The 14,792-nt window shown below is 48.4% G+C and overlaps 1 protein-coding gene across 1 annotated transcript; it reads right to left on the bottom strand.

The window, feature by feature from the left end:
• Positions 1 to 3,132: 3,132 nt before the first annotated feature.
• Positions 3,133 to 13,836, bottom strand: Asb16 (ankyrin repeat and SOCS box-containing 16). Its single transcript, NM_148953.3, has 5 exons — positions 13,464 to 13,836; positions 9,833 to 10,100; positions 5,716 to 6,208; positions 5,296 to 5,409; positions 3,133 to 4,711 (listed from the first exon to the last, which is right to left on the bottom strand). Exons 1-5 carry the CDS (start codon positions 13,762 to 13,764, stop codon positions 4,526 to 4,528), a joined length of 1,362 nt encoding a protein of 453 aa, NP_683755.1. The 5' UTR covers positions 13,765 to 13,836; the 3' UTR covers positions 3,133 to 4,525.
• Positions 13,837 to 14,792: the final 956 nt, after the last annotated feature.

The raw sequence follows: 14,792 nt of genomic DNA, 5'->3' as shown, positions 1-14,792 counted from the left end.
GCAGTGGCATTCCTCAGACATACAGCTGTACCTGGCCTTTTTTTTTTTTTTTTTTTTTTAATTTTGTTTCATTTATTTACTTTGAGACAATGTTTCTCTATGTAGTCCTGGCTGTCCTAAAACTTGCTATGTAGATCAGGCTGGCCTAGAACTCAGAGAGATAACGATACACCTGCCCCTTCCTCCCAAGTGCTAGGATCAAGGATGTGTACCACCATGGCCTGATTATTATTGTTATTATTATTATTTAATGTGGGTGCTGAGGATCAAATGAAGGCCTTCGTACCTCCCCAGCCCTTAGAATGACATCTGATTTTTTTTTTTTTTTTTTTTTTTTTTTTTTTTTTTTTTGGTTTTCGAGACAGGGTTTCTCTGTATAGCCCTGGCTATCCTGTAACTCACTCTGTAGACCAGGCTGGCCTCCAACTCAGAAATCCACCTGCCTCTGCCTCCCAAGTGCTGGGATTAAAGGTGTGTGCCACTACCGCCTGGCTCATGTTTTGCTTTTTTTTTTTTTTTAAGATTTATTTATTTATTTATTACATGTAAGTACACTGTAGCTGTCTTCAGACCCTCCAGAAGAGGGAGTCAGATCTCATTACAGATGGTTGTGAGCCACCATGTGGTTGCTGGGATTTGAACTTCGGACGAGCAGTCGGGTGCTCTTACCCACTGAGCCATCTCACCAGCCCATGTTTTGCTTTTTTGAGACAGGGTTTCTCTGTGTAGCCCTGTCCTGTAACTCTCTTTGTAGACCAGGATGTCTCCAACTAACAGAGACCTGCCTCCCGAGTACTGGAATTAAAGGCATGCACTGACATGCCCAGCTTAAGAATGACATCTTTAACTGAAAATAACTTCCTACTTGTTTATGGTGTAGTATTTATCAAAGAAACCTGGGATTTGGGAGGTTGGCTCAGTAGTTGCTGCTCTTCCAGGTTTTGATGACCACCTGTAATTCTGGTTCCTGGGTTCCTATGCCATCTTCTGCCATGTCTCTGCAGGCATCCCCACACACAAATAGGATGTAAAACAAAGCAAAGCCACCCAGAGCCTCTATTTCTTTTAATATGCCTTTGCAACTGGAAAATCTTTTCCTATTACAAAGTTAACACTTATAATCCAGTATATCTTTTCTTTAAGAGAACAAAACTCTTAGAGGCTCCCAGAGACAGAACCATGACCCAAAGAATGAGTATTGGCTGGACCTAGGGCCCCCTACACCTATGTAGCAGATGTGTAGCTTGGTCTTCATGTAGGTCCCCCAACAAGTGGAGCAGGGGCTGTCCCTGAATCTGTTGGCTGCCTGTGGATCCTGTTCCCCTAACTGGACTGCTTTGTCTGGTCTCAGTAGGAAAGGATGCACCTCATCAGTCCTACAGTGACCGGGGGGGGGGGGGGGGGGGGGGGGGGGGGGGAGAACCTCCCACTTCTCAGAGGAGAGGGAGAGGGGCAGAAGCCATGTGAGGGGGGGACTCTAGGGGGCTGATATTGGGATGTAAAGTGAATAAATAATGAAAATAAAAAGCAACATCAGGCCAGGTGGTGGTGGAGCACGCCTTTAATCCCAGCACTCAGGAGGCAGAAGCAGGCAGATTTCTGAGTTCGAGGCCAGCCTGGTCTACAGAGTGAGTTCCAGGACAGCCAGGGCTACACAGAGAAACCCTGTCTCTAAGGAGAAAAAAAAAAAAGCAACATCAGTAAAGGGCTCTGTATCCCTATAGAAGGAACAACAATAGGAATTAACCAGTACACCCCACCTCCACCCCCCACCCCCGAGCTCGTGTCTCTAGCTGCATATGTAGCAGAGGATGGCCTAGTAGGCCATCAATAGGAGGAGAGGCCCTTGGTCTTGCAAAAATTATATGCCCCAGTACAGGGGAATGCCAGGCCCAGGAAGTGGGAGTGGGTGGGTTGGGGAGTAGGGTGGGGGGAGGGTATAGGGGGACGTTCAGGATAGCATTTGAAATGTAAATGAAGGGACTGGAGAGATGGCTCAGCGGTTAAGAGCACTGACTGCTCTTCTGAAGTTCCTGAGTTCAAATCCCAGCAACCACATGGTGGCTTACAACCACCTATAATGAGATCTGCTGCCCTCTTCTGGGGTGTCTGAAGACAGCTACAGTGTACTTACATATAATAAATAAATCTTTAAAAAAAAAAAACAAAAAAAGCCGGGCATGGTGGCACACGTTTAATCCCAGCATTCGGGAGGCAGAGGCAGGCAGATTTCTGAGTTCGAGGCCAGCCTGATCTACAAAGTGAGTTCCAGGACAGCCAGGGCTACACAGAGAAACCCTGTCTCAAAAAAAACCAAAAAAACAAACAAAAAATAAAATGTAAATGAAGAAAATATCTAATAAAAAGAAAAGAAAAAGCAACATCTTCAAAGCAAAGCTCCAACTCAGGACTGCGGGGTGGGGCCTTCTTTCCCTTCTTAGAGCAGTGACCTTCTAACACTGTGACCTTTTAACATAGCTCCTCATGTTGTGGTGACCTCCAACCATAAGAATATTTTCATTGCTACTTTGTAATTGTATTTTTGCTACTGTTATGAACTGTAATATAAATGTCTGCATTTTCTGATAATCTTGGGTGACCCCTATGAAAGGGTTCTTTGGGTCCCCAAAGGGTCACAACCCAACCCACTGGTTGAGAGCCACTGTCTTGAACCTTTTGGCTCTGTGGAACTAAAGCGAACCTTCTATCCCGAAACAGGTGGTTCCTGCTGAAGCAGGGCGGAGGCTGTCTTGTGCCAATGAAAGGGAATCTGCACAGAGAGAACTCCCTGGAGGAGCAAACTGGACAGAGGCCCCAGGAAGCAGTCCCAGGCCTTCTGATGTGGCTCTGCTGTCTGCTTGGTAATGCCAACTGGTGACTGAGAGCCTAGATCCCCAGCAAAAGGTCAAACAAGTCCCTCTATTTTCCCTAAAGCTACTTTAGGCTTGAGATCTGGAGGTGGCACTGGGGGGTCTGGAGGAAGGCTGGTGGTCTATAATGCTTTTCATGACACCAGTAACACCTGTTCAAGGCAGAAAACTCAGAAACCCCAAAGGACACAAAGGAGAATGAAAGTGGAGCAGTGGGCTCTCCAGTCACATTTAAACCCTACAATGTCCACACGTTTGTTCTGTGCACAAATTATTTATTTGTATTCATAGAACTGGCTTGCCTTGAAATGTTTCCTCCTAAGGATGAGTGGTCTTACTTTTGTCTCTGGGTCCAAAAGTAAGAGAGGACAGCTTTCTAGCTTTCTGGGCCCCCGAAGCCACTCTAGAGTGACTGCCAATTAAGATTCCATGTGACATTTGGGCAGAAGGGAAAACACATTATAAAAGCCTCTTCAAAGACTACAGCCTCAAGCTCAGGATCACCAACAGAGTGTCGTCCAGGCCAAAAAGTGGGGAAGACTGTGCCAAGCAGTTTCCAAGAAGGGTTCAGTTCTGGAAGTGGTAACCAGTTTACTGAGCCCACGTTGCTGGGCCTGTATACGGAGGAGGTCGGAGGACAGACCCAACAGAATCTTGCCTACATCTTGTTGAGGTTTTTCTTCTCGTTTCGTTTTTTGAGACAGGGTCTTATGTAGCCCAGGCTGGTTTTGAACTCCGGCTTCCACCTCCCAAATGATGTCACTCACTGTGGAAGGTTGGCTTCGCTGTTTTCCGGTTCCGTTCCGGATCCAGCCTAGGCCTCACACACACCGGGCAGGGGCTCAACATTGAGCTCCATCCCAGGCCCCTGCTGAGTTTTCACTTTAGCCAGAAGGTTGGGAAGAGCTAAAAGGAGCTGTCACAATTGTGGCTTTAACAGAGAAGAGGATGGGGGAGAGGGACTCTGACAGGGGAGGGGCAGCGATCAGGATATTTAAAATGAATAAATTAGTGGAGAGAGAAAAAAAAAAAAGATCATGCCAGCCTCCAGGACATGGGTTTCATTAAGAGCTAGAAGTGTGGCTTTGTAACTGGACACTTGTTCAGCGTGGTATGTCAAGCCTGGGGTTCCATACCTAGTGCTGAGAAGAAAACCAAGCAAAACTACCATTCTTTGAAGTTCTACCCAGTGTCTGGATAGAACACACAGGCCAGGAGGCAGGGTCCCCTCATCCCTCCCCCAAAATCTTGCTAGCTTTGAACCTACAATTCTACTGCCTCAGCCTCCTGAGTTAGAGGTCTGAGCCATCAAGTCCAACTAAGGGCCTGTCCCTATGAAACCGGCAGAGCAGGCATATAGGCGGTGAGGAGAAACTGCATGGGATCAGTTGCTTGTCGCTTGGGTGGCTACAGAGGCCATCTATTGATGGCAGGTGGGTGAAAGGTTTCTTTGGGGACAGGCTGAGAAGGCCTGAAGATCAGCAGGTGGCTTAAGATGTCAGTGGAGGGACAAGCTACTCCTGGAGGACATGCAAAGTGCAGAGAAAGCTGGGCAGCGGGGCAGCGGGGGGGGGGGGGGGGGGGGGCAGCGGGGGCAGCGGGGGCAGCGGTTGGTTTTCCGGGGCTGGGTGTAGGAGCAGCTGAAAGTTCAGCGCTCACTGGATTCGTCCCTCCACACCCAGCAGCAGGTAGTCTCTGAGCAGTGGAGGCAGGGGAAGCTGGGCCGCAGCCTGACGACAGTGGCTACCCAGCTGAGCTCGAACAGCCAAGCGTGCCAGGTGCTGCAGCTGTCTTGGCTGGTTTTCCATGCTTAGAGCTGAGCTGTAGAAGGCTTCATGTTCCTAGGCCAGAAGTAAGGAAGAATTGGGTAATCTAATACCCCTGATTTTCCCTTCCATAAGATAATTCTGTGGTAGAAGGGCATTTTCTCATTTTTTTGGGGGGGGGGATGGGGTGGGTTCGAGATAGGGTTTCTCTATGTAACAACCCTGGCTGTCCTGGAACTCTCTTTGTAGATCAGGCTGGCCTTGAACTCACAGAGGTCTGCCTGCTTCTGCCTCCCAAGTGCTGAGATTAAAGGCATGCACCACCACTTCTGGCTTGGAAATTTTCAGCACATAGCACCCTGCCATAGACTGGATTTTAGTCATGGGCCACTCCTACCCCCCCCCCCAGACATGCTGGTGGAATTCCCACCAAGTCATAGCTGACTGATTTATGAATGTCTGTCAGCAAGAGGCTCCGCAGTATAGAAGATCAAAGTTCTGTCTGCACTGCTCCAGACAGGCCAGGAACCCAGGGCTTTCACCCTCTTTTGTCTGAGGTCCATCTTCCTCCTCTGAACCTGGTCTTGGAGCTTGAAGGGAGAGGCCTCTGGCCTCTCTAGCCTCCCTAGTAAAGAACTTGGCCCTTGGCGTGGACATACCTGCCACAGCTCCGGGAGCACGGCCTCCACCCAGGGGTCACAGGATGGAACACATGGGTAGGCATTAAGGAGGACTTCCAGGGCCCGAGGAAAGTTGGCACAGTGTTTCAGCATCTGGAAATCAAAATAGGAGTTTAGGAGTTCCGTGTTGCCCCAACTGAGGCAAGCCCGAGGCTGGCTAATATAAATTGCCGCAGACAACCTGGTCTTTCTCGAGCCTCAGCTTGCCCTGTGTACAAGTTCCAAGTTCCTGGTCCCAGTCCCCAGTTCTCTGCCCTCTGCCAAAATGGATATGGATCTCTAGTCAGGGAGGAAGCTTTTGAACTTCTAGACCTTTTCAGTCAGGACATTTCTAGTCTAGGATTCCCGTTCCGGTTGGCTCCTCCTTCCTCAGCCCCCCACCCCCACCCCCCAACACACCTCAGGGTGAACCGGCTGAGCCCCGTAGTCCAGCAGTGCTGCAAAGAGGACCTCTGGCTCCCAGTTGGGGGCGTCCTGTACCGCTTGCAGCGCGCAGTCCATTGGTGTGTGGCCTGCCCCATTGGTGACTCCAGGGCTTGCCCCGTGGCGCAGCAGCAGCTCGGCCAGACCTCCGCAGCCATTAGCACAGGCGTTGTGCAGTGGCGTGTGACGCTTGCGACCGGCAGCCTGGGGATCAGCCCCAGCTTCCAGGAGCTGTCGCGCTGCGGCCTCGTGCTGCCGGCTGCTGCCTGGTCCCTCTGCTCCAGCGCACGCAGCGTTTAGCGCCGTCTCTCCCTGGCTGGTGCGCAGAGCCACGTCCGCACCGTTCTGCAGGTAGAGGGCCACATGTTGTTCCAGGCCACGAGCTGCAGCCACATGCAGGGGCGTGACTTCGCTCTCTTGCGATGCCACATTCACAGACGCTCCAGCCTCCAGCAGCAACTTGGCGCACCTAGGGACAGAGTGCAAGGCTTGGGGGACATCCTGAGGACCCCAAGACCTGCTATCATATCCTTCCGACATCTCTGCTTGGAGGTCTGCCCTAGTGTTCCTCATCTGATCACAGAAACTCCATTATAAACAGCAGAGTTATCGGGCCAGCTGAAACTGCCAGAAGTATCTTGAATTTTCAGATATAAAAAGCTGTGCCCCAAATAGTTTAGTGCAGGAGCCAAGAGCAGAATCCACGGAGTCCACCCTCACCTTAACTAATTTACCTCCCCACCCCCCACACCCCCTAGACAGGGTTTCTCCATGTAGCTCTAGCTATCCTGTAACTCACTCTATAGACTAGGCTGGCTTCGAACTCAGAGATTTGCCTACCTCTGCCTATCCCCCTTATGCCCCCTTATGCTAGGATTACTTATTTGGTGCTAGATGTGAAACCCAGGTATGCTAGGCAAGCTATAGCTGAGCTGTATCCCTCTTCTGCCAGCCTCAAACACTATGTAGCGGAAAACAATTTTGAACTCCTGATCTTTCTGTCTCTTCTTTCTACTTGCTGGGATTATACATATGCCCCACCATGCCCTTGTGGTGCCAGTGATCAAAGCTCCATGCATGCTTTGTAAGCATGCTACAAACTGAGCTACAACCCCAGCTCCTGGTCTCCTAACATTTTGATAGGGCAAGATTTGGGAAACTCACTTCTGTGTACACTATGACACGTTAGCATGTGTCATATTAGGCGTATTAGAAAAAAAAATAGATGGCTCCCTGTCCTGAACAGGCTATGTTCCCTTGGTCAAGGAGAGCCTTTAGGAGCGTCTCTACTCTACTTTTTCTTAGAGAAAATAAGCAGAGCCAAAGAAAACATTTTTAGGGAGAAACTGTTTCCCAGTGTCCGAACTCTTGGAAAAAACTATAGGCCAGCACACTATTGTAGCAAATGTGCTACAATGTGTCCCACAAATGTACCTACTGTGGTGAGGGAACAGGGGCTGAACTAGATGGCCAATGAAACCAACCCAATGGTAATTTATAATGGGAAGGGGCAGTAGCAGCTGCTGGGTAGTCAGGGACAGATTGTGTTAGTGAAACTTGGATAACTGGAGATCCTTTCCCCAAACACAATACACATGGTGGGTACTGCTGATAGTCTCAGCAGGCAGGAACTGAGGAAACTGAGGAAGCACCGCCTCTGACAGACCACTGACTTCATTCTGTGTTGTTGTTATTGTTGTTTGAGATAAGGTTTTTCTGTGTAATAGTCCTGGCTATCCTGGATCTCTCTTTGTAGACCAGGCTGGTCTCGAGCTCACAGAGAGATCTGTCTCTGCAATAAATAAAGTGTTGACATATCTTGACTTTTTTATTATTATTTTTCTTTTTTCTTTTCGTTTTTGTTTTTGTTTTTTCGAGACAGGGTTTCTCTGTGTAGCCCTGGCTGTCCTGGAACTCACTCTGTAGACCAGGCTGGCCTCGAACTCAGAAATCTGCCTGCCTCTGCCTCCCAAGTGCTGGGATTAGAGGCATGCATCACCACTGCCCCCACTTTTATTATTATTTTTATTGGATATTTTCTTTATTTACATTTCAAATGTTATCCCCTTTCCCGGTTTCCCTCTGGAAACCCCCTATCCCATTCCCACTTCCCCTGCTTCTATGAGGCTATTCCCCCACCCACCCACCTACTCCTGCCCACCCCCCCAACCCCCCTCCTGCATTTCCCTACACTAGGGCATCAGATAGCCTTCATAGGACCAAGGGCCCCTCCTTCCATTGATGCCTGACAAGGTCATCCTCTGCTACATATGCAGCTGGAGCCATGGGTCCCTCCATGTGTACTCTTTGCTATCTTGACTTCTTTTTTTTTTTTAAAGATTTATTTATTTATTATATGTAAGTACACTGTAGCTGTCTTCAGACACACCAGAAGAGGGAGTCAGATCTCATTACGGATGGTTGTGAGCCACCATGCGGTTGCTGAGATTTGAACTCAGGACCTTTGGAAGAGCAGTCGGGTGCTCTTAACCACTGAGCCATCTCTGTAGCCCAAAATCTTGACTTCTAATACTAAACTTAAGAAACACTTAAAACATTTCTCAGTAGGGATCCAGTAAATGGTCTTTCTCATCATATTTTAAAGGATGAGCTCTGTGGAAAGATGCTTGTGTGCAGCAACCTGGTGTTCAATTGAATACAAGAACCAGAGTAGGGGCCAGAAATTTCGTTTATTGAGTCAGAGTCTCACTATGTAGGCCAGGCTGGCCAGGCACTAACTATGTAGACCAGACTGGCAATCCACTTGTCTCAGTCTCCTGAGTAGGGCTGGCAAATTTAGATCACTTTGGTGTCTACCACTGATCTATATAGCTAGTGGGGACAAGTCTCAAGTTGTGGGCCGTGAGTCTCTTGAGTCCTTAGCTGCATGCTGAGTTTGTTAAAGTGGTTTGTAGAAGAGTAAACACTACCATGCAGGAGTCTAAGAAACTACTGACTGGAAAAGCAGAAGGACCCTAAGTGTGGCACCTCATGCTTGGAATCCCAGTGCTTACAGGACCAAGCCAGGAAGATCACTCAGGGTTTGAGGCCAGCCTGGGATACAGAGTGAGACCCTACTGCTAACAAGCAAACAGCAAAAAAGGGTTAGGGCTGTAACTCAGTTAAGAAAGCGCCAGCCTAGCATGGACAAAGCCCTGGCTTTGTTTTCTGAGCATGGTGATACGTGTCTGTAGTCCCAGCATATAGGAAGTAGAGGCAGGAGAGACAGGAGGGTCCTGAGTTCAAGGTTATCCCCGTCCAAGCTACACCAGACTCTGTCTAAAACAAAACTAAATAAGAGAGAGAGAAAAAAGTGGCAAGCCAGGCAAGATGGCACACATCTGTAATCTAAGCATTAGGGAGGTAGAGGCAGAAGGACAACTAAGGTATATATATATATATATATATATGCCCGACCACTAAGATTTTAAGGTCAGTCTGGCATAAATAGCAAGACCCAGGCCATCCAGGTAAATATATATATATAGAGACTCTGTGTCAAAACCAAACTACAAAGCAAATTTTAAAAATTAAATAACTTAATCCCAGCACTTGGGAAGCAGAGGCAGGCAGATTTCTGAGTTCGAGGCCAGCCCGGTCTACAGAGTGAGTTCCAGGACAGCCAGGGCTACACAGAGAAACCCTGTCTCGAAAAACCAAAAAAATAAAATAAAATTAAATAAAAATAAAATTAAATTAAATAACTGGGCAGAAAGAGCTGAGCATAGCTATAGACTCCTGTAATAGCAATACTCCAGAGGCAGAGGCAGAGGCAGGGGGATCAAGAGTGTGAGGCCAGCCTTGACAACATAGATTCTGTCTCAAAGTAGAAGGAAAACCAGACACAGTGCTGTGATTCCAACTCCAGGAGACCCGACGCCCTACTCTGGCCTCTGCAGGCCCCTGCACACTCGTGCACATACACATTTATGCATAGAAAACAGCTAGGCCTCCTTCTACTGTGTGAAAATGTAACACACACAGTGCTTTAAAGACAGCAAAGCCCAGTCAAGTCTCCTTTGCTCCTAGGCAGGTGAACTGCGCACACAGATATACATTTCCCACAGAGCCATTCCAGGCCATGGGCACTTACTGCAAAGACTCCGGAGATGTGCAGAGGTGCAAGGGGGTCATGCCCTCCTCAGACGATACATTAGCCTTGGCACCAAATGTGAGCAGGAGCCGAACACAGTCGGGATGGGCTTGGGCACACGCCTCGTGCAAGGCAGCACGCCCTCCAATTCGGGCGTCAAGCTCAGCCCCCTGCAGGATAAGGTGTCGGGCGCAGTCGGTGTAGCCTCTGGCCACAGCGATGGTAAGAGGTGCCGTCTGCTTGGTCTTTGGAGTCAGCACCCAGAATCCTGAGGAGAAAAAGCAGTACTGAGGGGCTTTGTATGGGAGAGCAGAGGAGAGCAGTTGTCTGTGACTGACAGTGGCTGCTGGCTTTCCCCGGGTCTAGCTTACTGAGCACAAATAGCCAAGCTGTACCTGTGGTTAGGGGGTCCACTCAAAGCCCTGAGTTGGGAGTATACGTTGGAAGAGCCTTTTAAAACACTTTGTCAGCCAGGCGATGGCGATACATGCCTTTAATCCCAACACTCAGGAGGCAGAGACAGGCAGATCTCTTGAGTTCAAGGCCAGCCTGGTCTACACAGTCACTTCCAGGATAGACGCTAAACAGAGGAAACTTTGTCTCAAAAAACCAAACCAAACCAACAACAATAACAACAAACCCAAAAAAATCTAAGTCCGATTTCCATTTTGGGGGATGATGGTATTCTTCAGGAAAAAGCCAGAGCGGCCTGGGTAAAGGCACTGTGTCAGGGCTGCAGGTAAGCAGGACCTGGAGCCTGCAGTAGTGTCTAGCTGAACTGGGTCCTGAAGTCCAGACTGAAGGGTTGAGGTTAAGGCAATCTCATGTCAATGTTTCAAAACAATTTCATTAAGTATCTAGTTAACTTTGACAAATGTGCTGAGATGGGATACATTCTAGAAAATGTATCCACCCAAAACATAAGGGTCATCTTTACATTGCTACTCAAAACAGCAAAGAGGCCTGGGTGTGTGTGGCTCCGTGGTTCAGTACTTGCCTATGTGTGGGCTCTGAGTCCATAAGCAAGCAAGCAAGCAAGCAAAGTAAAAAACAAAACAAAACAAAAACAACAAAATCCCTAGCAACAACAACAACAAAAACAAAACCAGCAACAATAACAAAAGGAACAGGGGGAGTGTGGGAGGGAGTCTAGAGAGATGGCTCATTGGTTAAGAGCAGTGGCTGCCCTTCCAGATGACTGGAGTTCAATCCCTAGCATCCACATAGGTAGGTGCTCACAAAAGTCTGTAACTCCAATTGCAGGAGATCCAATGGTCCCTCCTTGCTTCTATTGGGTATCAGGCACACAAGGAGTGCACACACCTACATGCAGACAAAACACCCATATACATAAAGTAAGAAAGTAACAAGAAAAAAGGGAGATGGGATGGGGTGGTGGGCGGCACACATCCATGATCCCAGCACTCAGGAAGGAAGCAGAGACAAGCAGATGGCTGAGTTCAAAGGCAACCTGTTCTGCACATCAGGTTCCAGGACAGCCAGGACCACGTAATGAGATGCTCTCTCCTAAAATAAACAAATACATTGAAAAGGAGGGCTAGGTATCTGTTGGGGAAGAGGGTCCTCTTTGAATGAGCATGAAGCTTTGTGAGGGACACTGGAGTGGTACAGGAGGACGAGGCCAGCAGCCTAACCAGCCAGCTGAACTTAAGTCAGCCTGGCAATCAGTGGGGTGACAGAGGTCACAACCAGAATGTTCCCACATCTCACTCTAGGGGATAGTTTATGCTCTGCTCTGGTAAGTGGTTTTGACGCCCTAGCCGGGTTCTCTACCTAGCTAACACTGAAGAATTTTACAGCTGAAATGTAAGATACCATTTGCTTGTTAAAAGAAAGGCCAGAGACTCAACAATATATATTTTTTTCAAGACAGGGTTTCTCTGTATAGCCCTGGCTGTCCTGGAACTCACTTTGTAGACCAGGCTGGCCTCGAACTCGGAAATCCACCTGCTTCTGCCTCCCAAGTGCTGGGACCACCGCCTGGCAATATTTTTTTTTTGTTGTTGTTGTTTTTGTTTTTTTGTTTTTGTTTTTTGAGACAGGGTTTCTCTGTGTAGCCCTGACTGTCCTGGAATTCACACTGTAGACCAGGCTGGCCTTGAACTCAGAAATCCGCCTGCCTCTGCCTCCCGAGTGCTGGGATCAAAGGCATGTGCCACCACGCCCAGCTAATTTTTTTTTTAAAAAGAGAAAAAAAATTATAAATCTACCATTCTCTCTGGAGAGTAGTTCTATAAGTCCAGATGTCTCTCTGTACAGTTTTCAAGTATTCTATAGACCTAAGGTCGCTGACATGGAAAGATGGCCCATGAAACAATGTCAGCTTCTAATGCTGCATGTGGCCAGGTGTGGAAGTGTGTGGTTGCGATCTATCACTTAGGAGCAGGAGGTAGAAAGATCACAAGTTCAAGGCCAGCCTGGCCCAGAGAGCGAGAGAGCGAGAGCAAGAGAGAGAGAGAGAGAAAGAGTGTGTGTTCCTGTTTCAAAAACAAACCTGTCAATAATGAACTGAACAGGACCTGAAGGGACAAGCACATGACCCCAGTCACTCGGAAAGCTGAGGCAGAAGGCTCACAGGTACAAGATCTCCCTGGGCTATGGAATGAATTGAACGCCAGCCTGGGTAAATAACAAGACCCTGTCTCAAAATTTAAAAAGCTTGCCATCTGTGGCCGGAGCACAGTGGCGAAGACAATGGTTATTAGCATTCAAATTAGAGTTCAATCCTCTAGCCCCCAAATAAGATGGGGCTGGTGGGGTGGCTCAGCAGGAGGGGCTTGGCTTTTCTCCCTACAACACCACTCCCTAACCCCCAAAGTCAGTAATGGTAAGGAAAAATTGCATATGAGTTTCATAAAAACTGTCTACTATAGCAGGAAACTGTAAGAGAAACATGGATATATATGTATGTGTGTATATTTTCATATATATAACGCTATAGTAATATAGTGCATATAATTAACCAAAGCCAAAATTTACAATCTGTATATGTGTTATATGAGAATATAACTTTAAGGCTGGCGAGATAGCTCAGCCGGTTAAGAGCACTGACTACTTCTGAAGGTACTGAGTTCAAATCCCAGCAACCACATGGTGGCTCACAACCATTGGTAATGAGATCTGATGCCCTCTTCTGGTGCAACTGAAGTCAGCTACAGTGTACTTACATATAATAAATAAATAAATCTTTAAAAAGAGAGAGAGAGAGAGAGAATATAACTTTAGCTAGGTGGTGGTAAGATGCACCTTTGATCCCAGCAGATTAGGAAGCAGAGGCAGGCAGATCTCTGAGTTGGAAGCCAGCCTGGTCTACAAAGTGAGTTCCAGGACAGCCAGGGCTATAGTGAAAAAAAAAAAAAAAAACCAAAAAAATTTGGAGGGTGGGCATAGTGGCTCACACCCTTAATCCCAACATGAAGGAGGCAGAGGCGGGTGGATCTCTATGAGTTTGAGGAAAACCGTGGTTGGCCTCAACTGTTTAGGAAAGAGTTAATATGGGTGACTATGGGTCCGTTCTAGGCTCTTTACGGAGAAGTGGCGTATGGATTCTTCTTCCCTTCCCAACCCCCACTCCTGTCCCTCTTCTGTCCTCCTAGGTGGTGTTCCCTACCCTGTTCCGCTGACCAGGCCAGCTGGTTGCTCACAGTCTCCACAATCATATTGGCAGCGTCTTCATCTTGGAACAGGATTTGGAGCTGCTGTAGGTCCCCAGAGAACAGGGCATTGTGGACAGCTGGGTCTCGGCAGGAGCGGCGAGGCCTAAGGAGCTGGGCCTGGGGACAAGGGAGGTCCCTGTGCCTGCGGCACTGCTGGGCAGCAGCTCTCCTCCTGTCCTCCCAGTCCAGCCACTCTCTCTGCAGGCGGAGAGCACGCAGTGTGGAGGATGTGAAAGGAAAGCTCTCCCCTGCCATGAGGGGTCCAGTGGTCTGGGCAGTGCCACCTAGGCAGAGAATCGTTCCTTGTCCCAGCTAGCACCTTGCTCTGGGGAGCCACCCTGCCCCCTTCTTGGTAAGCTGGAGAAACAGCTGAGGCTATAAATAGGCCCCTCACTGCATTGGTAAACAGTTTGCCTAGAGTCATGATCTTAATGCAGATGGTATTGGGCCAGCCTCTGACCCTGCTGGTACCCTTTTGTTGGTCAACAGGGCCTCAGCCAAAGGTCACTCCTGGACCCCACTTCTCTGGAGTGAGCCTTCTAGTCAAAGCAGTCAACCATGAGATGGGTGGGCAGGACAGGGTAGAGGAAGGACCAGGGTCCTGCAGCCTCTGAAGTATTGGCTGGTAAAAAGGGTAGAAGCCCAGGATGGCCCATAGACCTCAGTCTGGGGAAGTGGAGAGAGCTTCCAAGAAGCCAAACCACTCTTCCTGAATTTGAAATAACAGCAACCACTGCACACACACACCATGCTTTCTAGAACTGAAATCACTCTCAGATCCATCTCTACTCAGATGACCAGTCAGTGTTGTAATACAAGACAGATTTGGTCAGGAAATGAGGCCAAGCTAAGAATTTCAGTTCAGCACCTGAGATGGATAGAGACTTACAGGACGTAAGGTTTTGTTGTTGGCAGTGCTGCTGTTTTTGTTTTTTGAGACAGGGTTCCTCTGTGTAGTCCTGGCTGTCCTGAAACTAGCTCTGTAGACCAGACTGGCCTTGAACTCAGCGATCCACTTCCCTTTGCCTCAGGAATGCTGGGATTAAAGGGATACACTACCACACCTGGGTGGAATTTAAGTCTTAAAAAGGTAAAACTGACTCAAAGTTACATAGCTTGTGGGGGTGTGCCAAGGCCTCCAGTGGGCCACACTTTAGATAAGTACCCTAGAGGGTAGTGCTATGTTGGGTAGACAGTTGAGCAAATCCTCTTCTTGTCCCCTCATGCCGAAACTGGGCACGGTCTCTACCTTCAGTGACTAGTTTTTTTTTTCCCTCCCTGGT

Source organism: Mus musculus, chromosome 11 (assembly GCF_000001635.26).
Source record: "Mus musculus strain C57BL/6J chromosome 11, GRCm38.p6 C57BL/6J".
Taxonomy (NCBI): Eukaryota; Metazoa; Chordata; class Mammalia; order Rodentia; family Muridae; genus Mus; species Mus musculus.
Note: the sequence above shows the minus strand (reverse complement) of the source record. Positions and strands in the feature narration are given on the sequence as shown.